The following is a 23,377-nucleotide window of genomic DNA, read 5'->3' on the forward strand; positions in this document are numbered from 1 at the left end:
TCACTGTCCCTGATGTTCCCAGGTTTACCCCTGGAGCTGCATTCTTATCTCCCTTCACTTCCCGCCAGCCCCCCTCCCCTACCAACCTTCCAGTAAAGGCTTGCTCACTCAAAGGTCTCCAAGGTCTCCCGACTGAAAGCGTGGCCTGATTCCACTCCCTCCCTGGCTCCAATGGAATTTGGTGGAGCGCTGAATAAAAAACGTGGTGCGATGCCAAGCTCATAGAGGGCCCTGTCACCAAGTAATCTGTGGCAACTGAGAATGACCTCTCGTTACCTTTTCATACGCAGTCCCATAAAACTGTCTAGCTGAGAGCAGACCTGGGTGAAATACGTTATTGTTTTGGGTTAAATTACATTTCTGTGCTTGATTGATCTCGCCTTGTGCCATTGGGCCAACCTAGAGGTCCAACCAAGTAGGTGGGTTTTGCACTTTTTGAGGGTTTGTCAAAGCTTCCAATACACCGGACAAGCTCAGTAAAGCATAGGAACGTATTTGAATACAAAACAATTACATATTTCACCCAGGTCTTGTCATAGTGTCATACTTTTCTTATAGGTTTTATGTTGCTGTTTTAAGTGGCTGGAATGGGTGTTTGTATTGTGCAGATTCAAGGAAGATGCCCTGATTGCTTTGACTGTACATTTTGCTTTCATCTCCACTGTTGAGTATGTTGCGTCTATGTCTCAACAAGATTGTTGTTGTTTAGTTTTTGTTACAGTCAAACTTCCGTTCAGTTTTTGAATTTTTTTTTAACTGATGTGCAGATCCCAAAAGGAAATGTTGATGCCAGAAGAAGCATTTGTTTATTCTGTCATTCCTTAAAAAACCCACTGCAGATCAGCATCCTTGATTTCCCCAAAAACCAAAACTCTTAAAGGGATAGTCCACTATCTCAGGGTTTTTTATTATTATTTCAGATTTCTTGCATGCTTTTGTGTGGTCCAGATGATTTTAAGTTTAATGAAGCATATTTCAGATATTTGCTGAAGTTTATGACAGCCTGTTGGCTTTACAATGCTGGGGCATTCAGAGGTGTCTGTTTGAACGCAAGAAAATGCACTTCAAGTAAATCCATAGGAGCTTGTACAGTGAATCTATCCCTCCCGAGGTTGCACATGTGTACATCACGCAGTTATTCTTTCCTAACTATGATTTTGGGTTGTAACTATCTTAGTTCTTAGGAGACATTAATTTGGATTAGGGTCTCCCTTCAACCAGGGAAAGTGTAGCAGGAGCAGAGGAGAGGGAGGGAGGTGCGTCTCTCTCTTTCTCATGAAGCTCTGCTCCCTGGCATTGAAAAGGGGATTTGAGCAGCCCAGCTGTTAAGCAGATGGAATTCCCGCTATTTGGAGATAAAAACACTCTGGAAATCCAGAGCCTGCTGATTTTTCCCTTTCCCTCCTCCTCCCTCACCCCCCTTTTTGCCCCTTTCCCTCCGGTCGGGCCTCGAGAAGGTCCTTGCGGCGCTGTCGTAACCCACACGCTTCGGGAAACGTTTAGGGCATTGTCGAACACTTCCTAAACTCCAGTCTTTAAAGGCAAAGTTTACTGCTTGTGTCTTTCAAAGACTAATGAGAAAATGGCAAATAAAACACGACTGTTCATGTTTTAATCTTTTAGTTTCTTCCAGTTTCAGGGCAATAGACTTCAGCTTCCCTTGTTAAGCTGGCACAGTGAGCTGAAGTGGATTATCAAGATGATCCCGGCCGGTTGTTTCCATTGCTGGCCAGTCCCCAGTATAAGTGGGGCATTGCAAGCCCCTCTGGTCTATCCTGGCAGAACCAAGCCTTATTGTTCTTGATGCTAGCGCTTGTTGTTTCGTTCAGAAAAGGTCTAAAGTGCAGCGTACATTTGTGGACGTTTCCCCGTTGACGCACATGTTTCATGTTCAGACAAAGGCTGTCCCAGTTTTTGCTGGGCTTTGGTGGGATGTGGGACTTGGGGTTTGGCTTGGAGGTGTGAAGTGTCACTAATCAGGAATGTGAGATTTTCACCTCTCCCTACCAGGGGTCAGCGTTGAGCTCTCCAAAGATAGGGCGCGTCACAATGGGATCTTTTGTCTTTCCAGGCCTGCATTTGCATTGTTAAACAGGCTCGTAGCTTTGAGGCAAAAACACATCGTCCCTCCCAAGAGATCCCTCTCAGTGTGTTTTGATTGTGAAATCTGCATTGTTTTTTTTTTGTTTTTTCCATGGCCTCGTTGCAGCTGTTGATGTTGGGCACCCGGTCGTTTCTGCTCAGCTCACCACCATGTGACCAGCGCGCACAGATGTGCAAATTTAGGTCGGGCTGTTTTAATGACATCTCGTGATGTGGGGGGCAGCCCTGTGGTGGGCCACACTGTCCCCCCCCCGGTCACCCGTGACCCTAGGGGTGTCATCCGCAGACCACAGCCCTCCCCCCACCACCCCCAACCAACCCTGTGTGCCCCCCCACAGGGTTGTTTTTCCAGAGCGAGACCATCCGGCAGAAGCTCTCCAGCGTGTCCCTGGACTCAACTTGGCTGCAGCTGGGGATTGTATCCCGCACTGCTGTGTTCGTAAAGTTGAGTTTTTTTTCTTTAAGCTAAGCAGTTCCCTCAGAAAAACTCTTTCCGCCTTTTGGGAAGCCACCTGTTCCGATTAAACCGATCTGTGGTTCTAGCAGGGCCTGGGTGCGGGCACTATACCTGTGCTTTGAGTCTGGTGGAAGTCAACCACTGGATTCAAATACTTTTGGAATTTGAAAGTCTCAAAAACTACAAACCCCACCTTCTCTTGGTTGGCTCACTCGCACCAGGCAAGCTCAGTCGAGTGCAGAAAAGTATTTGAATCCAAAGCAATTACAAACTGTTTGACCCAGGTTTGGTGAGGACTGAAGGAATGTCCCAGCTTACACGGTGCTCACTGAGGGTCATCACAACACAGCTGGAGTCAGGCTGGCTCGCATAGTTCTCGCACTGTGTCGGTTTCCTCTTGTCACAGAAAATTAACTTACCCCCCGCCCATTTTCTCTCCGGTTTGGAGTCTACGTCTTGATTCGATTGCCTCTGCGCATCTGCGGCTCCTCATTGTTTTTGGGGGGGTCTGCTGAGGAAATCCAGCCGGCTTTGTGGATTTGCGCGGCCAGCAGAATCTCGAGGTGACCTCATGCACTCCTACCCCGTGAAGGAAAGGAGACAAAGAAAGAAATTGTGACACATTTTTTTCCGCAATAGTGCTTGAGTACTGTTTCCGTGAAGCGCTGTCGAGTCTGATTGTAGCGAGTGCCGTCAGGCACAAAGATACCTCGTATTACAGCCTAATGCTCAGAGAGATGTACAGTATCGAACATTGGGGGACTCTCTCAGTTAGAGAGGTGCTTCAGAGCTATGTTGTTGTTGATGATGATGATGATTATGACAATGAGGCGACGCAGGCACTGTTTAAACCGTAAGCATTTCAAGGTTCTGTATCCTATGAACCACTATTTCGTTAATGGTTTCCCCTCCCCCACCTTTTCAAAGAGCGTTTTGTTTCCCCTCCTCCCGATTTCCGTCCCTCTCCTTCTCCTCTCCTTCACATCACTCCTTTTCTTTCCATCACTCCTTCTGTCCCTGTGACCTCACTCTGTAATTAAACTCATGCACTTTCCTCTTTCTTGAGGAAGAGGAAAGGGGACGTGTGCAGGGGGTTCAGCGCATAGCTAGTAAACGCAAGATTGGGGGGGTGGCAGAGGGAAAAAAATACATCCGTTTTACAGTGGCGGCATCTCCGAGTACGTAAGCCAGCCACAGAAAGGCCGAACGGCCAGCCAAACGCCAAGCTATTCGCTCCCCGATGACTCGTTTGCATGAGAATGGTGCGGAAGGTTCTGGAAAGTGAGTGGTCAATTAGGAAGACCGTTCTTTGTGAAGCGAAAGCTTGGAAGCAACCTGGGAAAAGGATTTTGAATGGTTTTTGTTCTCCCATGGTTCTCTTGACACACAAGGGCACGGAAGGGCTAAATAAACACGGGTAACCCAATTACGAAATGCTTCTCTATTCATTCCGTATATAGAAGCATTTCATCAATGTATTTAACCAAAGTTGACACTTTCGATAAATGTTGGCTCTGACAAATGCTTTATGGTACGGGTGTTGGTTGGGTCTCACTGCAATGGTTGTGCTTTCCATTTTTTGGTCATCCACTGCTGCAGTTGGAAGTATGACATATGTAAAACCACACATGCTGTCGTCACACTGATTCACTGAATGTCAGATCACGGAATTTGGTCAGTGTGCGTTTCCTCCATGATAGGAGGGAAAGAGTGAAAGACCAAGAAAGAATCTGCACTATTAAAGCTGTCACTCTGATCTTTGCTGGTTTTTATATAGCGGACTACTGACTCTTCACCTCTATATATCTGACCTGTGAGCTCCCTTCCCTTCTCTCATGGAGTGGCGTTTGATTGTGCTATACCAGGAGCAGCTACATCTGGTTATATTTAGACCATGCTAGCTATATCTTAGCAACGGGCTCCATTGTAAGGTCAGCGCTTAATTTGCTCTAGGGCTTCAGTCAGCTAGAGGACAGCCTCTCATTGCTCGCTGGTTGACTGAGTGCTTGTCAGCTCAGGTGTTCAGCTGCAGATGAAGTGTCCTCCTCCCACTCATGTCAGTGTGAACCTGGCCTGTGAGCTCTGGTGTGATGAAGAGAGGTGGCTGCTTGCAAGCTTCAGAGGAGAACACATGCTTGTCTGTGCTCTCCTGAATGTACAGCGGAGGCTGTATGAGCACAGTTTGGCATTCCCGATTTGGTAGAAAAAGTGGGAAAAGCACTTAAGCAAGATGGAAAACGAAGAAGCGTTAGGACCTATGTTCCATAGACGGGAAGTGAATAGAGCGCACGCAATCTTGACACGTGCTACTCCGTAAACCTTTTAATTGTTCTTGTGTCTTTACAGTTTTTAACAGATTGCCATAAAACAGGTTTCCATTTTGCCATTGCGTGGGAAATCATAACGTTCGAATGCAAAATGTGCCGTTTATTTCTGAAGTAAACCTCCATTGACAAAAACACACCCAAACGCTACAGAGAAGCACTGGTTTTTTATGCCCATGTTTGGGAATGACCAGCCATATGTAAGACGCTCCCCCCTCCCAACTTTCAAGGAAAAAGTCATCCTCAAGGGCTACCTGGGGGTCGTGCAGCCATGACATCATCGCACAGATGATTCATAGTTAGCCCAGCAGGGGCTGTAAAGCCCATTCTACCATCCCCTGAACGCTCTAGGGTGGGAGGGGCCTTTGGCATCAGAATGTGGAAAAGGGGCGGCGGTAGGAATGGACGTTGTTCCCATGGTCGCTCATGCAGCCATACCCGCACAACTTACATTAAATTCTGCTAAATCCCGCTAAATCCGGTCGGTCGCCGGGACCGTAGCCCTGGCCTCTGACAGATACGGAGAGGAGGCTCCTCGTGGCGCGACCGCGGACCATCGGTGATTTACGTGCCCAGACGTCTCCTCTCCTGCCGCAGGCCGGCCCCGTGCAGACCCTAATGGCCAAAGCAGGCTCCCACCCGGAAGCGGCGGGATTCTGGAGTGCGCCGGGGAAGGCTTCTATTAAGAGCCCTGAACCGGGGTTGTTTTGAAATCCTAAATCATTTCAAGATGTGCGATTTGATGGCACCTGCGAGGGATTTGGTGGACGCCTGGGAGGGGGGTTTGTAGCGGTGGGTTGAGGGGGGGGAATCGGAGGTTCCAGAGAAGGGAGCTTGGAGGAAGATGATGACGACGACAGAGTGCACACACCAAAACAAGACCCCCATTTCCCGGTGCTGCTATCCCTCAGCCATCTAAAGCCCCCTGTGATCCTCCGGCTTTTCTCATTAGCGGTGGTCTTCTTCCCAGAGTGAGATCCAGTATAAAAACAGCACACTTTGCTCTTAATTAGAAAACGAAAACAGTCAAAGGCTGAAGTCGTTTTCTTCTTGCTTTTTTGCTGCTCTTCACAGATGAGATTGAGTTGCGTAAGGAGGCAGAGCAGGATGTAACACACCTACGTTTACTACTCAGAATTATGGACTAAGTGTGAGTAATCAGATGTAGCATTTTGTGAGGTACTGGACACCAGTACCTAACAGTCGTAAAAAAATCCTAATGATTTAAATGTTTTCTGGGCTTTTTCTGGGTGCTATTTCCCTCCTGAGTTTGGTTATTTAAGTGAACTAATCTCTCTGTTTGGAACATTTGATAATTTACTGTGTTCCTGTGAACGTGGACAGCTACAGAATATTGCCAAAGGGAGAAATGGAGACATTGCAGAGAATTACAATTAAGTCTGGTCTGGAAATATGAATCTATCTAAACACGTTGACGCGCCAGTTTCTCTTGAATGCAACTTGAGCCAGTTCTAGTCTGTTTTGTGTCGTTCTCTCACCTAAATTAAAATATTAAACCAGTCTTGTGTAGTTTGATCCTTTATTATTTTGTGTTCAAGTTCATTGGTATTGGAGTGTGAATTTTTGTCTCCGTTTCATCGTGACACGTATGCGCTCTTTGTTTTCGAGTTATTCTTAACATATTACAGTTATTCTACTGCCCAGATGTTCTTTGTTGTTGTAACCTCATTCCTGATATATTTTTTTCTTTTCTTTTTTTTTGTTGTGTTGGTCGACAAAAGTCTGCCCTCTGCTGGAATGTGGAGGTCATAAGACTGCCTTTCTCTTCTTTTCTCATTACAGACCATGACACAGAGGCAAAAAGAGTTCAAGATGTGCTTTCAGGAATCGACAAACCACAGGTCAGTCTTTATGTCATGTGCAAACATCCAGATGTTTCCTGGAATTTAGATGTAATTTGTTTATTTTGTTCACATTTTTGCCGTTAGAATTGTAATACCACTTACCATGTATGACTTAACTGTTTTGGCCAGTGCACAGAAAACGAGCTGATAGAACAATGTTTTATAGATAGCCTATAGTTATGTCATCACAAAATGACTACTGACTGAATTTTATTCATCATGGTTAAAGCTTTTCATAAATTCAAACTGACATATCAAATTGTAAATGTATTATCGTGGTGCTTGTTTTCAAGCAAAACTACATTTTACTGTTAGCCAAAAAGGCATTTTGAGATGACAAGAAATATACAAATAATAGTACATTCAACTACCTTCAGTAATGAGTCATTTTGGAAAGATGAAGATGATCCTGCCCAGAAACCGCTAATTGATATAAAGTAAAATTCCAATGTAAAAAAAATGTTTTCCAATGTAAGTAATGTAAAGTTGTTCTTCATGAACATTTATATTATAGTTTATTCCAACTCTTTTTGTTACCTGCCCAGAAAACCCAATTTACTGTCTTTTGTGCCTAATAGGACACAAGAATGAAGGACCAAATACTTTTTTTAAAGCATTGTTGGATTACCTGTTAAAATGTCCTCAGATAAAATCTTAGTTGGTATTTTCCAAATATTTACACAAGGTGGCAGCATTATATCATCTTGCAGTTTCAATTTATAACTCACTGATAGAAATAAAGTCTAAAAATAAAGAATAAACCACTCAGTACTTTGTGCATCAAATTTGCATAGTGAAATTGTGCAGACTTTGGTCTGTCATGAAGATTGCAGCTTTGCTTAGGTCAGTGGTCTTCAGTCCTGGTCCTTGGAGAGCTGCAGGGTGTGCCGGTTTGGTAGTTACTCAGCACTTAATTGATCAATTCAAAAAGTTTATTTTTTTATTTTTTACACTGCTGACTCACCTCACCTGGTTTCTTGGGTCTGAATTTGTTGATTTTTTTTTTTTTTTTTGCTGAATTTGCTGATATTAAGGAAGAAACAAAAACCAGCACACCCTGCGGCTCTCCTGGGCCACTGCACTAGCCGGTTGGGTACTAGCTTAGCTTGTTAGTTTTTTGTCAGAGTTCATATTGATTAAAAAACTGGGCTAACAGAGAGTAAATGGTTCGATTTGTGCCTCTGTTCAAATGTTAATGAATGCAGGGAGGGAATAATTCTGTTTTTGTATCGACCCTTTGCCCATAAGTGGATTACCCTTCTATGCAGTGACTCAATACTACCTTCAACTGTCTTGGCAAAATCCCTTATAATTGGATCTCATCGCTTTCTTTTTCACTGTGAAATGATATGTTTTCTCTGTGGAGGTTGTCTCAGGACAGGGTCTGTTCAATGTTTTAAAGGAAGCCTCGATCCGTGTACAGTTGAACTAGTCCCTACAAGCATTGAGGAGCTTTGATAGAAATCTGTACCTCGAGGAATGCAGTACCACCCCCTAGTGGTAGTGCCCCCATTTGCTTTGCTCATGAATGAATGTTCCCGCAGTCACCCCCTCCGTTTCTCCAGGTCAGAGTAAGTGACATGTGGAGTCAATTCACACGCCTGTGCTTGCATCCCCCCATCAAAATACAGGGGGCAGCCTGTAGCCTAGTGGCTAAGGTACATGACTGGTACCCATGACTGGGCGGCCTGTAGTGTAGTGGTTAAGGTAAATGACTGGGACACGCAAGGTCGATTGTTCTAATCCCGGTGTAGCCACAATAATATCCGCACAGCCGTTGGGCCCTTGAGCAAGGCCCTTAACCCTGCATTGCTCCAGGGGAGGATTGTCTCCTGCTTAGTCTAAAACTCAACTGTATGTCGCTCTGGACAAGAGCGTCTGCCAAAAAAATGCCATTAATGACTGGTAGTTTGAGCCCCGGTGTAGCCACAATAAAATCCACACATATGTTGGGCCCTAAACCCATACCATTAACATTTCTCCAGGGGGGATTGTCCCCTGCTTAGTCTAATCAACTGTAATTTGCTTTGGATCAAAGCCTCAGCTAAATGACAAATCATAATCTGTCCTGTGCTACCACTCCCTGAACTGAATTCAAACTTCCACATAAGCTGAAAACTGTTCATGTGTGGCCATGAAAATCCCAGTTTACCTACGGTAAGAGTGGATATTGGAAAAAGAACGTTCTGCTTCCAGGAGCAGAGGCTGAAGTTGTTCTCCACTCGAGTGGGTGCGGCCAAAACGAGGGAGGGGGGATGGGAAAGTAATAGAAGTTGTTTTTGTTTCGGGCAGAGAGCGTGGGACCTTATGTGGCAGAGGGGGGATCCACGTTACCATACCTACAGCTGTACTGAGAATACCTCTTAGACGAACACAGGCACACATATTGTAGACATGCGCACACACCCACAAACATGCGGACATGCACACCCGGACGCATATGCGCTCACAACACCGTCAGACACAGACCTGCACACAAATATACACTTGGATCATGTGGATCATGGTAGACGGTAGACGGCAAATTGGATGTCATAGTGGACAAGAGCCCCATGGTAAAATATAATTGGAATGGCAAAGAACTCTGTCAATAACTACTGTAGATGGCTTTTGCCGTTGAAGTTTAAAAGTTCTTTACCATTCTATCCAATGGAATTCCAAACTGGATGTGACACAACGCAACAAAACAACACAAAATGGGCATGGAAAATGAAAAATGTTTTTTTGTATTTTCCCCCAATATAGATAGAGCTATACCAAACAATCCTCCTTTTCCTGTCCATGTTGGAAACTGTCTGTATTATATGACAATTACCAAGCAACATCACCATAGCAACGTATATTTTATTCCCGTACTGTCCCAAAAGTGCTGTTCTGCCATCTACTGTCTACCCTGATCTGTGTGAATGCAGCATTAGACACACAGACATACAACATTGCATTAATATAGTACATTGCGGATACACAGACAGACAGGAGATGGAACATAGATTATAGTTATTCCCTTTGTGCTCAGTGCTAGACAGAGCCAGATTTAATTACAGTGGAGGACAAGTTGGTAGAATTAGATTTGCATAGTGAAAAACTGAATGTAAAAAAGAAAATCAACCGGGTCCAGTCATTTAAATACCGCAGTCACTTTTTATCTGCATTGCAGATGCAGTCTTTTCCATAACACGAACACTGTACGGCATTGTAAGAATCTTGCCTGTCATGCACTGACATCACAAGGAGTGGAGCTTAGTTTAGCCATGAAGAGATGCCTTTGAGAGATAATGTGGTAATTTGGAATATTCTGGAAACCTGACCTCCTCAGAAAGTTCCACTCACCCCAGTATCCTCTCAATTTCCAGGAGGATATATACCATGTTTACTTAAGCAGTTCAAGTTAAGCACATGCAGCTGGTAGGTAAAGTCTGTGTATAGGAGCACAACTCCCCAACTGGTGCTCTACCACGCGGCATTCGTCCTCCATCCATTTCTGCAAAACCTGCTGTTAGTTTCCTGTATACGTCTTGGTACAAATTGAATTAATGTCGAGGAAGTTAATGGAAAATTAACTGAAGTGGCTTTAGATTTTTTTTTCATGTCTATTGTAAAAAATAAATAAAACATAGGGTGACATTCTTCAGGTACTTAATTAAACATTTAGCTCATGACAAAATGACTTTACCTTCTTATGTCCACATGTAGCCCTCCATATCATGTTTGTAATTCTGTTAGAACATAACTGTATAGGAATGAAGTGTGTAGGATACTACATAACTGTATAGGAATGAAGTGTGTAGGATACTACTATTTATGTTCTTATTTTGTATGCAGGCCGTGACAGCTTCTAGCATAATTGGTGATGTTTGTATTTTGATACAAATATCCTGTGTGGCCGCTCAGCACTAAAGCACATGTGAACTAATCGCGGCTCTGTTTTATTGTTGGGGTAGAACAAAAACTTGCAACCTGTAGCCTAGTGGTTAAGGTGTATGACTGGGACCTGGATGCTTTGTGCTTCAAGCCCTGGTGTAGCTATGATCAGAACCGCATAGCTCTTGGGCCCTTGAGCAAGGCCCTTACTGTAAATACGCATTGGTTCAGGGGGATTGTGCACTGCTTAGTCTAATCAACTGTAAGTCAATTTCGATAAAAGCATCAGCTAAACAGACTTCTGTGGCTGTCTTACTATGTGATGTTATGAGAAGGAACCGATTGGCAGCATGTTGTTGAAAGGCCAGCAGTGTGCTGAAAATTAACTAGCCCTTCAAAGAGGCGTCTGCTGCAACAGCGGCAGGTTTTTTCCCGGCCTAAACCAGAGACTCAGGTGTTTAAACTTCAGGCCTCCAGGTGTAAAAGAGATTTGTTATAACCAGGAAAATTCAAAACAATAAAAAAAAATATGCGGATACCTGCATGAATCAAATGAGCGTGTTAAGTGTCGTGCCTGCCGCGATTACCATGACTCAACAGGGACTATCATTATTTATTTATAGTTTTACAGAGTAATAATTCTGTAATGGCATTTATTGTGAAGCATGCGAATTCGGGTCAGAAAATTGTCTGTTTGCAGTTCCGAGACAACAAAAGCAGTCGCTATGCCCGGTTTGAATGGGAGGCGGTTGATTCATCGAACGCGCTGCCGACGGTTGACTTCACCCGTGAGAAATCTTACATCTTCCATGTGTTGGATAGTCTCATCTTTCATAGCAGAGGCTATACATTTTCTCTTCTTTCGCAGGGTAAAACTCCTTGTGTTTTTTTTAACATGCAATATTCAGACAGATTGAGCTGTAAATACAGGTCTACCTGGTGACTGTGACTACCTGCACTGTGCACGATAAATGTTCAATCTTCCATTTAATGCCCGCCACCAGCCCTCCCGCGGACGACACAGCAGCACCTGTCGTGTGATTTTCGTTTTTGAGGCTCTGAGTTATTTTCGCTTGATGAGCAACCACGGTGAAGACACAACCTGAATTAATACTATATGTTGAAGCAACACAAACGTCACTGGTTTGAAGGATAGGCTGAATAACCATGAATGAATAGATCGTCAACTTAAAAAAAAGCCACAATTCTCGAAACTAATTTTAGCGAAAGCGTACATTTGAAACATAGATTTGCTCTGTGTCCGGATTTGATGATCTGCTGCTTTATAACGCGTGAAATGAGCCAACCAAAGCCGCTTTTCATAAGTTTGTTTGTTTATAGTTTATTTTTGATTTTTAAAGACATTTTTATATCTGGAATTCAATCTCCAATGGGTATTTCCTTGGGAAGAAATCAATACATTATTGGCATAGTTTTATTGCGAACGGAATTTGATTATGACAGAAATATATTCTGTTCATTTACTTTGAAACACAATTCAGAGAGCTTGGATAGGTAAACGCAGGCATCCTACATTTATTTTCCCTTGTTACTTATTTATTTTAGATTTTTTTGTTGAAAGGCCAAACCCAAACATTCTTGACTGTCTAAATCAGTGTATTCAGCTGCCTGTCTGTTTGCCTGGGCAGTTTATAAAACGCGGACTTTATATGTGTGTTTCCGGAAGGTTTCCAACGTCCAAGCTCGGACGGCCGTGCTGAGCTGGAACCCGCCTGCCGGCCTGCTGAACAGAGACAGGCACAACAGCGACCTTCCCTACTCCTGCAGCTACGAGATCACGCTGTCGGACAAGGGACGAGACGGGAAGTACCGCGTCATCTACAGGTGAGCCGCGCCGTCGAAATCCTGCCGCAAAGCCTTGACGTGCCAACCGCTGTAAAATAGAACATTGGATCTTTTTTGAAACTGCCCGCAGATATTCAGAACACAGCGGTCTTCAGACATTGAGCATATTGACTTGACAATCTTGTAGAATGGTAGCTGTGAGAGCAGTTCACGACTGCAATTTTGGTGATTCACTGTCGTGGTCAAAAGTAACAGCCTTGCAAATAACCGATACTAAAAAAAGATTACATTTTGGGTTCGTGCTAGGGATACAATTGAGCCCATTTTATAATGGCTTTTTAGATGAAATTGATCATATTTCTGGTAAGCACTTTTGATGAAATGGACTACATTTGTGAGACATACAGTCAGCTGAGAGGTGAACTTTAAAAATGGTGTTGGAGGTGTCTGAACCTATGTCACACCTTCTCTATTACTTTCTGTTTAACTGTTTTTTGCTCATTTTCCCCCAGTGGAGAGGAATTGGAGTGTAATTTGAAAGATCTAAGACCCGCAACAGACTATCATGTAAGGTAAGGCAAAGAATCCTGCATTTATTATATTTTCTTTGTCACCTGTAGACCTTCTGAACTTACGCCTCTCTACCAGTTATTTCTGTTCAAGTTGTATTCGGACGTGCAGCCCAAAGGGGTTTTAAAAGTGCTGTTCTAGGCTTAGCCTTCTAAATGCTTCTGAAAGGAGAACTCCTCCTCGAAACCATATCGGCTAAGGGGTTTCTAAATGGCTTCACATCACCAGAGAGGTCAGTGTCATTTCACAATAGATGGCAGTGTGAGTTTGCCCTTTGGAAGTTGACGGGGGAAAAATCCGTGGGGAAACGTGCGCTCCGTCATGTTGAAAGCTTGTCACGGAAATGAAACGATGCATCAGTTTGTCTGATGGCGCCCTCATTAGCTTCAATTAATTATGCGCCCTCCTTTTCCAACCCCGATGTGTTTACCAACTCACGGCTCAAAGCATCTGTTGAACGTGGATGCACTGTTCCGTACCCGTGTTATCGATAAAATTTTTATCCAGGTGTCACTAAGTGCAGACGGCCATTTGAGAACATAATCGTGTATCGTCATTAATCTTATTTTGCACTGCGCAATCTCTCCCGGCTGTCCAATCAATTCTGCTGTGCTGATTTTTATTAGGCTATAATAGGTTAGATGAATTTCCGGCTGGTGAACTTGAGGCGTGCTGTACGACATTGCCTTTGAAAAGCCGTGGGTGGATGAAGCTATGCAGTCTGTTGGAGGGTCTGCCTTTTAACAAGTCAGCAGACCTGCGTCAAATACGTAATTGCTTTGGATTCAAATGCTTATCTCTGCTTGATTGATCTTGCCTGGTACAATTTAGCCAGCCAGTGGGGCCAGAAGGTGTAGTTTGAAATTTGTGAATGTATTTCATTGGTTCCGGTAAGCCTGAATAGCTCAGTAAAGCGTAGAAAAGTATTTGAATCCAAAACATTTACAGGGCAGCCTGTAGCCTAGTGGCTAAGGTACATGACTGGGACCCAGATGGTTGGTGGTTAAAGTCCTGGTGTAGCCACGATAAGATCTGCACATGAGCCCTTAACCCAGCATTGCTCCAGGGGGGATTGTCACCTGCTTTGTCTAATCAACTGTAAGTCACTTTGGACAAAGCGTCAGCTAAATAACAAATTATTACAACTTCTTATAGTTATTTTAACCCTGGTCTGCAAGCCGGATCACATTACCATGGGTGATGTGATCCATGAGCAGTCTGTGGTACATGGCAAGTGTAGGGGTGTTAGAAAAAATCGATTCACCTCAATATCGCGATACTTTGTGCCGTGATTTTAAATCGATCCTCTAAAGTGCAATATCGATATTTTATTAATTAAAAAAATAATAATATATATCTATATATATATATTTTTTTTTCATAATATTTAATGTGGCCGCTACTGATGGCATTTCGGTTAGCCATAAGATCTCGCGAGCGCACAGGCCTCGTCGTGACGGTTTGAAACTCACCACAGCATTCAAAGCTGACATGTGGACTCATTTTGGGTTCCAAGAGGAGAAAGAAGGCAGCAAAGAGGTTGACAAAAGCCATGCCATTTGCAAACTGTGCCATGCTAGAGTGAAATATTGTGGCAACACAACGAATCTACGAGCACACTTAGCCAGACACCATGCTGATGTCCAGCTAAGGTTTCCAGCTAACGCGAAACGAGTGGATTCTGGGTCAAGTTACCACCGACCTCAACTCGTGCGACCAAAATAACACTGTCTATAATTTGCAAAGACCTCCGCCCTCTTAGTGTTGAGGAGTATTTTATTTTAATAAGATTTTTTTATTTTGTATCGACAGAAGACAGAAATGTTGACAAAAATATTTTTGAAATAAACAGTTTGTTTTTGCATCACTGTGTGTTTTATGCTATGGCCAGATTTTTTCTGATGGAAAATAGGGATGGAAAATCGCAATATATCGCCTTGCCTACAGTATCGCAATATATCGCAATATATTGTATCGTCACCCCTATATCGGGATACGTATCGTATCGCCAGCTTCATGCCAATACACAGCCCTAGGCAAGTGCAGCCCTTTTCCACATTCCTTTAGTTTATCGGAATACACCTGAAAAATGAGGAACTCGGCTGAACCCGGATGTCCAACCGACGGAGAGTAACCTTTCCGCTGTCGATCTCCTATGCTGCCCATCTCCCCATCACAGCCCCTGCTGTGTGCCCTGTTCACTGCAGGGATAGGAATAGCACTCCTGGGGCCTGAAGACCTTTATCACGGGCAGAACCTTTCAGCACACGCCAAGTTAATAACGCAACTAATAAAACAAATGACTAAACCAATCATTGGTCATGTTATTGGTTTTGCGTTTGCTAAAGGTCTCAGTCCAAAGACACAACAAGCAGTTTAACATACTTTTAACAGACCGACGTAAAGCTGCGAACTCACCTGCTTCTATTAGGACCTGGAATGGCGGAGACTGCCTTGCATTGGGAGTTCCGTTTCAGTCCCAACTGTGGCCTAACCGTGGTATGCTACTTGGAAAGTTGATTTACTCTTCAAGGGTTCAAGTTTTATCTATCTGATCACTCTCAGACTTGGAACTGTACTTTCCTCAGGGTCTTCAGCGCACTTCTGATTTGGCCTTTTTGTATGTCGCTCTGGATAAGAGCGTCTGCTAATTGACTGTAATGTAATGTAGGGGGTTGGGAACAGAGGTGACACATTCCATATTGAAACAACATCAGTGATGTTCATCGTGTTTGGTGCGTATATTATATGACACTGACTGTGTGTGTGTGTGTGTGTGTGTGTGTGTGTGTCTTAGGGTGAATGCCCTGTGCAATTCGGTGAAGGGGCCCTGCTCAGATGCGGGGGCCTTCACCACCCACAGCAGCGCTCCAGACTGCCCCTTCCCTCCGAAACTGTCCCACCGGACAAAGAGCACCCTAACCCTGCAGTGGAAGGTACCTCATTTCACCCCACCCTTCATATTCGCCCTCCTTCCACACGAAATGCATCGACTTAATGGCTTTTCATCTGTATTTATTACCCATTCTCTCTCCCCTCATTTTCAGCCGCCGGTAGACAATGGGTCGAAAATCACCAGCTACCTGTTAGAGTGGGACGAGGTAAACTCATTTTGCATCCTTTCTAGTCTTCGTCTGACTATGATGAGTTTAATGGGGCCGGTGTGGAGTCCATTTTGTTCAAATGAACAGAAGTGGTTGCTCACAGCCACCAGTCATGGGGTTACTTGTGTTTAGAAAGATCACAGCATATGGGTTCTGATCTCAACTGTAATTCCACACTAGTGTTCCCTTGAGAATAGTACTAGGTACAGTGTTTGTTAGCTTAGCAGACCGTGTCATTCATGCCCTTCAAAGCTCACATTTGTCCCAATTTCCTATTTATCCAGCTCGATGATTGCTAACGTGGTTATGCAAGTTACTGTACAGATGAGTGCAACTTGAACCTACAAACTGCAAACTTCTCAAGGCGCTTTTTGGCTTATAATATCGCAATATAATAATATTCAATGTACGTTATTAACTTTGACAGCGTATTTGTAAAACTACGTATCCCAAACCAAATTAAGCCATATACAAGTCCTTCTGTACATACAGGGTTGGACTATGGCGTCTTCCGAGCTACTGCTATCCCCTCTGCTCATACCTGACTGAATGAAGCCAAAAATACAAAGGGAGGCAGACTATCCCACTCTCCCTATTAGGATACTCTACTGTAGCTTCTGTTCCAACCAATCTCTGTGCTCGATTAACTACGTCATTTGTCCAATAAATGAATGTTTGGCTCATGTTTTTGCTGTTTAAATATGTATAATGGAGCCAGGTGCTGGGTGTCAGTTACCAGTTACACAGGGTGGTTTTCCCTCACTGTCTGTCATACAGTGCAACATTACTGAATGCGCTGTATTACACCTTTCAAAGCCACAGCCACATAGCCAATCACAGAAAAGTAATGTACTGTCACAGCTGTCTGAAACCTGACCTGACTGATTGGACGGGCATTGGAGAAATAAAAAGGGGGAAAAAATGCTGCTTACCAATTCTCAATCGCAGACGTTTTTTGACAAAATCTGGCCTTTGAGGGTAGGGAACGGTAAATGGATCGGTCAGATCATTCAGATCTGGCAGTTCATTGCACTTCTAGTTGAAAAGTTAACCAATATTTGCTGGGAAGCCGGGATTTTGGAAATCCTTATTTAGGTGCACTTAGCTGGCTAGCTACAACTTTTAAGTTTACACACAGAGGTCTCGCCACCCCCAATAAACGGTAATGGACTTTGAAATGAGAGCATTAAAGCAAACAGCCCTTTTCTCTATAAACTCTTTAAAGGAATAAAAAACTGTCAATCCTGTTTTACTTGGGAACTGCTGGCTCTAGTAAAAAATAAATAAATAGCACAGCGCAGTATAAAAAACACTTCTCCGGTGCAGTTAAACCATTCTTCTGTATAGTCTGACTTTGGTTTTATAGTTTTGGCTTCAGCACAAAACTCTGAAGAGGAGGGCCAGCTTCCAGAGGCTGTTGATGAATTTTTGGCCCGTCTCTCTTTTTAATTACAGCGCCAGGACCCATGTCACCTCTCTCTGGCTCATTAGCTTTCTCGCCCATCACCGGGCTCCCCTGCCCTTCTGCTGTGTGCATTCTCTCTGTCTGTCTGTCTGTCTGTCTGTCTGTCTGTCTCTCTCTCTCTCTCCCTTTCTCTCCCTCACCCTTGTGCTCTTTCGGTCTCTTTCTCGTACTCTCTTTCTTTGTTGCTGAGTTGGGGCCAGTCAGTTAGGACTGGATTGGAGCATCCCCTCCATTTTAATTCAAATTTCAAATGCTTTATTTACGCGACAAGATGAATCTTATGCTGCCAAAGCACAGAAAAGAAGATGACGACATACCCATGACCTATCTAAATTCTAATTCTCCTAGCAAAATATAATAGGTCCCTCCACGGTAATTCAGTAGAAGGGGGGGCCTATTAGAAGGTTATTTTAAGAAAAGGTGATCGAGAGTTATGTGATTGGTTGACAGTGTTTTGCTGTAAATGGTGTTTGGTAAAGGTATTGGCAAATAACAACATCGATGCAACGTGAATTTTGTTTCTCCTGACACTCCTTTTTTCCTGTCCTTTTCCCTCAGGGAAAGAAGAACAACGTTTTCAGAGAATGCTATTTTGGGAGCCAAAGGCACTGTAAACTTACAAGACTGTGTCCAGCCATGGGGTACACGTTTCGATTAGCAGCACGGAATGACATCGGCACCAGGTACGAAAGTCTGAGGTAACGTGAGGTTAGCCAGAATATCACTGAGGAAACGGTTCTGAATGCTAATAATGCACCTTAAGCTTCACCCTGCCCATCGCCCACTTAATGAACAAACACATTTCCTGTGACCGACCTGGTAAACTGTAACTAGCACAGAGCATGTAACAGACACAGTATTTGCTGGTGTGGATGATTATGAAGAGAGTGTATGCTATGTTCATTCGTACCCACGCGCTAGGCATGTTTGTCATAAAAATGTTCTCTAAACCAACCACCAGGGGGCATACACTTTACAGTCACAGACATACGGACACAAGTAGTGGGACACACAAAACTTTTTTTTTAGAAATATATTGTGTTGCATCAGGCCTTGGTCAAATACGTCATTGTTTTGGATTCAAATACTTTTCTGTGCCAGACACGCTCAGTAAAGCAGAAAAGTATTTGAATCCAAAACAATTACGTATTTGACCCAGGTCTGTGTTGTGTACTTTTAAAATGTTTTTAAAGACGAGTGGATGGACTTTCAAAGACATCTTAAAAATGTTTATGCAAAAAGCTTCATTCCAAGGTTTTTCTTTCTTCTGGGAAACCAACATGTATTTTGAAGTGTTGTCCTCTTTAAACTTAATGACTTCTTTCTTCACATCTTTCTGCAGGAAAGACGGGTAGTTATCATGTGCTCCTTATTGCTGTCACTGCTGTCCTGGCCACAATAATGACCTATTCAGTAAAGTATGCAAATCAACTAACTGCACAACCACTCCCAAATAACTAGTGAGATCATGTGAAAATCAGTAAAAACAATGACCTACTAAAAGAGAATCGTATAATTTTCTTCGCAATGTGTGTCATTGCTAAGTTGCCAAAGCTAACTTTCAGATCTCCGATACAGAACTTGCTTGTACATAATATCAGAACTATAGGAGTTCAGTGTGGCTATGCGGATGTAAAGAAAAGGTGCAGTGACCCTTAAAGGAAGACCAAAGAAAATTGTCTTCAGTTCACAGTGGGAGGTTCAATTCTTCAGTTGAGCTGAGACTATTATATTATATTATATATTGTAATCAATGATCTGGAAGTCATTATTAAGTGAGCAAGTACAGTACCTGGAGTGTGTGGTGCTGACACTGCTGAGTCACATGCTCAAGGTCGGCCAATTAAACGTCGCCATTTTACAAGCACTGTCATTTGGCTTTTTTTCTTGTACACGATTTAAGGGAAAAAATTTTTTATGTAGCCTAGGCCTAATGGCCTCATTTATAATGGCAGAAACAAAGCACCTCTGCTTCAACACCTTGGGGAATTGAAATGCAACTGGCTTTCAGGAGGTGTTTAGGGGATCTGTCTAATGGTCTGAATCCGACCACTGTGTGTTCCATGTATTCCGCTGCTTTGTCAGTTACAGCCCGTGATTTTAACTGACCTCTTGCAACAAATGGGACACGCGCTCAGAAATATCATAATGTGTTACGTGCCATGACATTTAGGCCTTCAGTTCAGCCTATTTTTTGAGCTACTGTAGGGTTATGCCGAGGTTATGCTGGTTTCATCTGTTTTGTTTTGCAAATGCTGATTAAATACCACTGCTTTGATATCTGTCATTTTACAAGGGATTGATTTAGTTTTTGGAGCTCTAATTAGGGTGCAAGAACAGTAGTGACTAGTATTGCTACCCTGTAATGACTGATTTCTGTCTTTATTTACCCTTAGACAGATACTCTTGTATGGAAGACTTAATCTCTTGCACACCAGAAATGTTTGTGGTCTCTTCCTCTTGCATTTACAACACGTTTGCACATTTACAATGGCATTACTGCCAGGTTTCATCTTTACAGATTCATTGTGAGGGGTAAGTTATGATCGTCTTTGTGAATTGGCCGCATATTGAACCTCATTTGTATGGAAAAGAGTCATTGTGTCACAGAAATGTATGTAGATCGCACACTGTGCCCCTGTTTCCCTGGTTGTTCTATTGCATGTACTTGCCACCCACTGTGGAGGTTTTGTGAATCATACCTGGATTTCTTTCTGGCACTTGCGTCAATTTGTAAGATCAGAAGATTACTGTAAGAATGCTCTTACAGTACTGAGGTTAAGAACATTAGCTTCTTCTAATGAACCATTCGTCTTTGCTGGGATGGTGTTGACGGCATGCTGGCTGTTGCAGACTTGCCGCAAGAAAATTGTGGAACAAATGCTGCGGCTGTTGGAGGAGCCTATCGCCCACAACCCATAGATTTTATGAAAGCCTTTAGGTTACAAAAGTAGTCATAGCTGGCTCACTTACTTACTTACTACATCTTGGAGGTGCGGTTGCTCTTTATTATTATCCATTCTCTTTCTCTCTCTCCCCTCCATACCACTTGCATAACTTTGCAATTTAATGTTACCAATGTCTTATGTCACAAATATTAGATTTGATACCACCTCACGCTCACGACTACTGTCTGTTCTGGCTCCACGGTGGTGGAACGAACTCCCCGTTGAGGTCAGAACTATAGAATCCCTCCCCACCTTCAAGCGCAAGCTGAAGACACACCTCTTCAAACAGCACCTCTCCCCATCCCTCCCTACCTCCCTGTGAACCTTAATTGTTGTCTCTGTGACTTGTGTATCAGTATTTTAGTTGGCTAGGTAAGCAGTGTTTGGATAGTTAAATTTGGTGACTTTTGCTCTGTTTGTTTGTTTGTTCAAAAAAAAAAAAAAAAAAAAAAAAAATGGCCCTTGTCCTTATCTTTGTTGTACAGGTAGCAGTTGAAATTGTACTTACCTCTAGGGTCTTTCAGCGAACTTATCCCTGGTTATGGGTATGCACTTTGTTGTACGTCGCTCTGGATAAGAGCGTCTGCCAAATGCCAATAATGTAATGTAATGTAATGATAGTAACAGCAGTCGAAAATGAGCACTCGCACTCCAATTAAATGCATATATTCACACTTGCATACCCACACAGCCAACCCTCTTGTAGCATCTGAAGGCAGTATTTAATGAGCAAACGGCTTTTAAATTGATCATTGCAGTTGGCAGGTCGTAAACGTCAGGTCCAGGGTTCTGAGTATGCGGTCTCGTTTTGTTGACTTGAATGCAGAGTTAGTCTCCGCTCTCTCCTTCATTTAAACAGGGCCAGAGTTTCACTGCACAGTAAAGTGGAACTGACAAGACATAAATAAGAGGCAAAACCATTTCCAGGGAAACAAACTGCTCTTGCATCGTGCTAACACGTTGCCTGCTTCAACATTTAACCGCACCAAGTCTTGGGTTAACCATGAAAATACTGTATTACAAGAGGCTCTCAACCTTGTGAGCATTTCAAAATTAGTTTGAACCATTTGCATTAATGTCAGATAAGCTTTTCTGTGATGGTCAGGCAATTCAGACAGTTGATTGTAAGGTATATTGCTTGTATTATGTGACCTGGGTCAACAAATGTTATTATTTTGGATTCAAATACTTCTCTACACTTTACTAAGCTTGTCTGGTGTATTGGAACCTATGAAATACTCTCAAAAAGTGCACATCCACCCTTCTGGTCATCTTGGTTGGCTCAGTTGCACCAGGCAAGATCAGTCACACAGAAAATTATTTGAATCCAAAACAATGACTTATTTGTCCTAGGTCTATTGTGTGATATGCTTACTAGTCCATTGACCCTCTCCTGTGCTCACATTTATTAATTCACCCCGTAACTGTGCTGTCATTGGTCCCTGCAGTGGCTTCAGCGCCGAAGTGGTCTTCTACACGACTGGAAACCTCCCCCAGCTGCCCCTGGCACCGCGGCTGGTGCGGGCCGGTATCACCTGGGTCACACTGGAGTGGAGCCGCCCCGACGGCTGCACGGCCGAGGAGGTCATCACCTACACCCTGGAGATCCAGGAGGAGAACAATGTGAGAGTCACTGCGAGCCCCGCCTGGTCCTGACCCTCTGTCACTACTCCAGAACCTCATTACTGACCCTGACTTATCCTCTCTGTCACTACTAACACTGTCAGCTATAGAACCTCATTCCTGACCCTGACTTATCCTCTGTAATGTCGCTAACACTGTCAGCTCCAGAACCTCATTACTGACCCTGACTTATCCTCTCTGTCACTACTAACACTGTCAGCTCCAGAACCTCATTCCTGACCCTGACTTATCCTCTGTAATGTCGCTAACACTGTCAGCTCCAGAACCTCATTACTGACCCTGACTTATCCTCTGTAATGTCGCTAACACTGTCAGCTCCAGAACCTCATTACTGACCCTGACTTATCCTCTCTGTCACTACTAACACTGTCAGCTCCAGAACCTCATTACTGACCCTGACTTATCCTCTCTGTCACTACTAATATTGTCAGCTCCAGAACCTCATTCCAGACCCTGACTTATCCTCTGTAATGTCGCTAACACTGTCAGCTCCAGAACCTCATTACTGACCCTGACTTATCCTCTCTGTCACTACTAATACTTTCAGCTCCAGATCCTCATTCCTGACCCTGACTTATCCTCTGTAATGTCGCTAACACTGTCAGCTCCAGAACCTCATTACTGACCCTGACTTATCCTCTGTAATGTCGCTAACACTGTCAGCTCCAGAACCTCATTCCTGACCCTGACTTATCCTCTGTAATGTCGCTAACACTGTCAGCTCCAGAACCTCATTACTGACCCTGACTTATCCTCTCTGTCACTACTAACACTGTCAGCTCCAGAACCTCATTACTGACCCTGACTTATCCTCTCTGTCACTACTAATATTGTCAGCTCCAGAACCTCATTCCAGACCCTGACTTATCCTCTGTAATGTCGCTAACACTGTCAGCTCCAGAACCTCATTACTGACCCTGACTTATCCTCTCTGTCACTACTAATACTTTCAGCTCCAGATCCTCATTCCTGACCCTGACTTATCCTCTGTAATGTCGCTAACACTGTCAGCTCCAGAACCTCATTACTGACCCTGACTTATCCTCTCTGTCACTACTAACACTGTCAGCTCCAGAACCTCATTACTGACCCTGACTTATCCTCTCTGTCACTACTAATATTGTCAGCTCCAGAACCTCATTCCAGACCCTGACTTATCCTCTGTAATGTCGCTAACACTGTCAGCTCCAGAACCTCATTACTGACCCTGACTTATCCTCTCTGTCACTA

The 23,377-nt window shown here is 43.6% G+C and overlaps 1 protein-coding gene across 3 annotated transcripts in view; it reads left to right on the forward strand.

Moving 5' to 3' along the window:
• fndc3ba (fibronectin type III domain containing 3Ba) overlaps positions 1–23,377 on the forward strand; it is a 150,182-nt gene that overhangs the window by 92,164 nt on the left and 34,641 nt on the right. For all 3 annotated transcript variants that reach the window (XM_061243134.1, XM_061243136.1, XM_061243135.1), the window contains 7 exons: positions 6,688–6,746; positions 12,298–12,455; positions 12,929–12,988; positions 15,784–15,922; positions 16,034–16,087; positions 18,114–18,238; positions 21,952–22,126. In XM_061243134.1, coding sequence (XP_061099118.1) covers positions 6,688–6,746; positions 12,298–12,455; positions 12,929–12,988; positions 15,784–15,922; positions 16,034–16,087; positions 18,114–18,238; positions 21,952–22,126 — 770 coding nt within the window. The remainder of the gene's footprint in view (positions 1–6,687; positions 6,747–12,297; positions 12,456–12,928; positions 12,989–15,783; positions 15,923–16,033; positions 16,088–18,113; positions 18,239–21,951; positions 22,127–23,377) is intronic.

The sequence above is a fragment of the Conger conger genome, chromosome 5, assembly GCF_963514075.1.
Source record: "Conger conger chromosome 5, fConCon1.1, whole genome shotgun sequence".
In the NCBI taxonomy this organism is placed as follows: domain Eukaryota; kingdom Metazoa; phylum Chordata; class Actinopteri; order Anguilliformes; family Congridae; genus Conger; species Conger conger.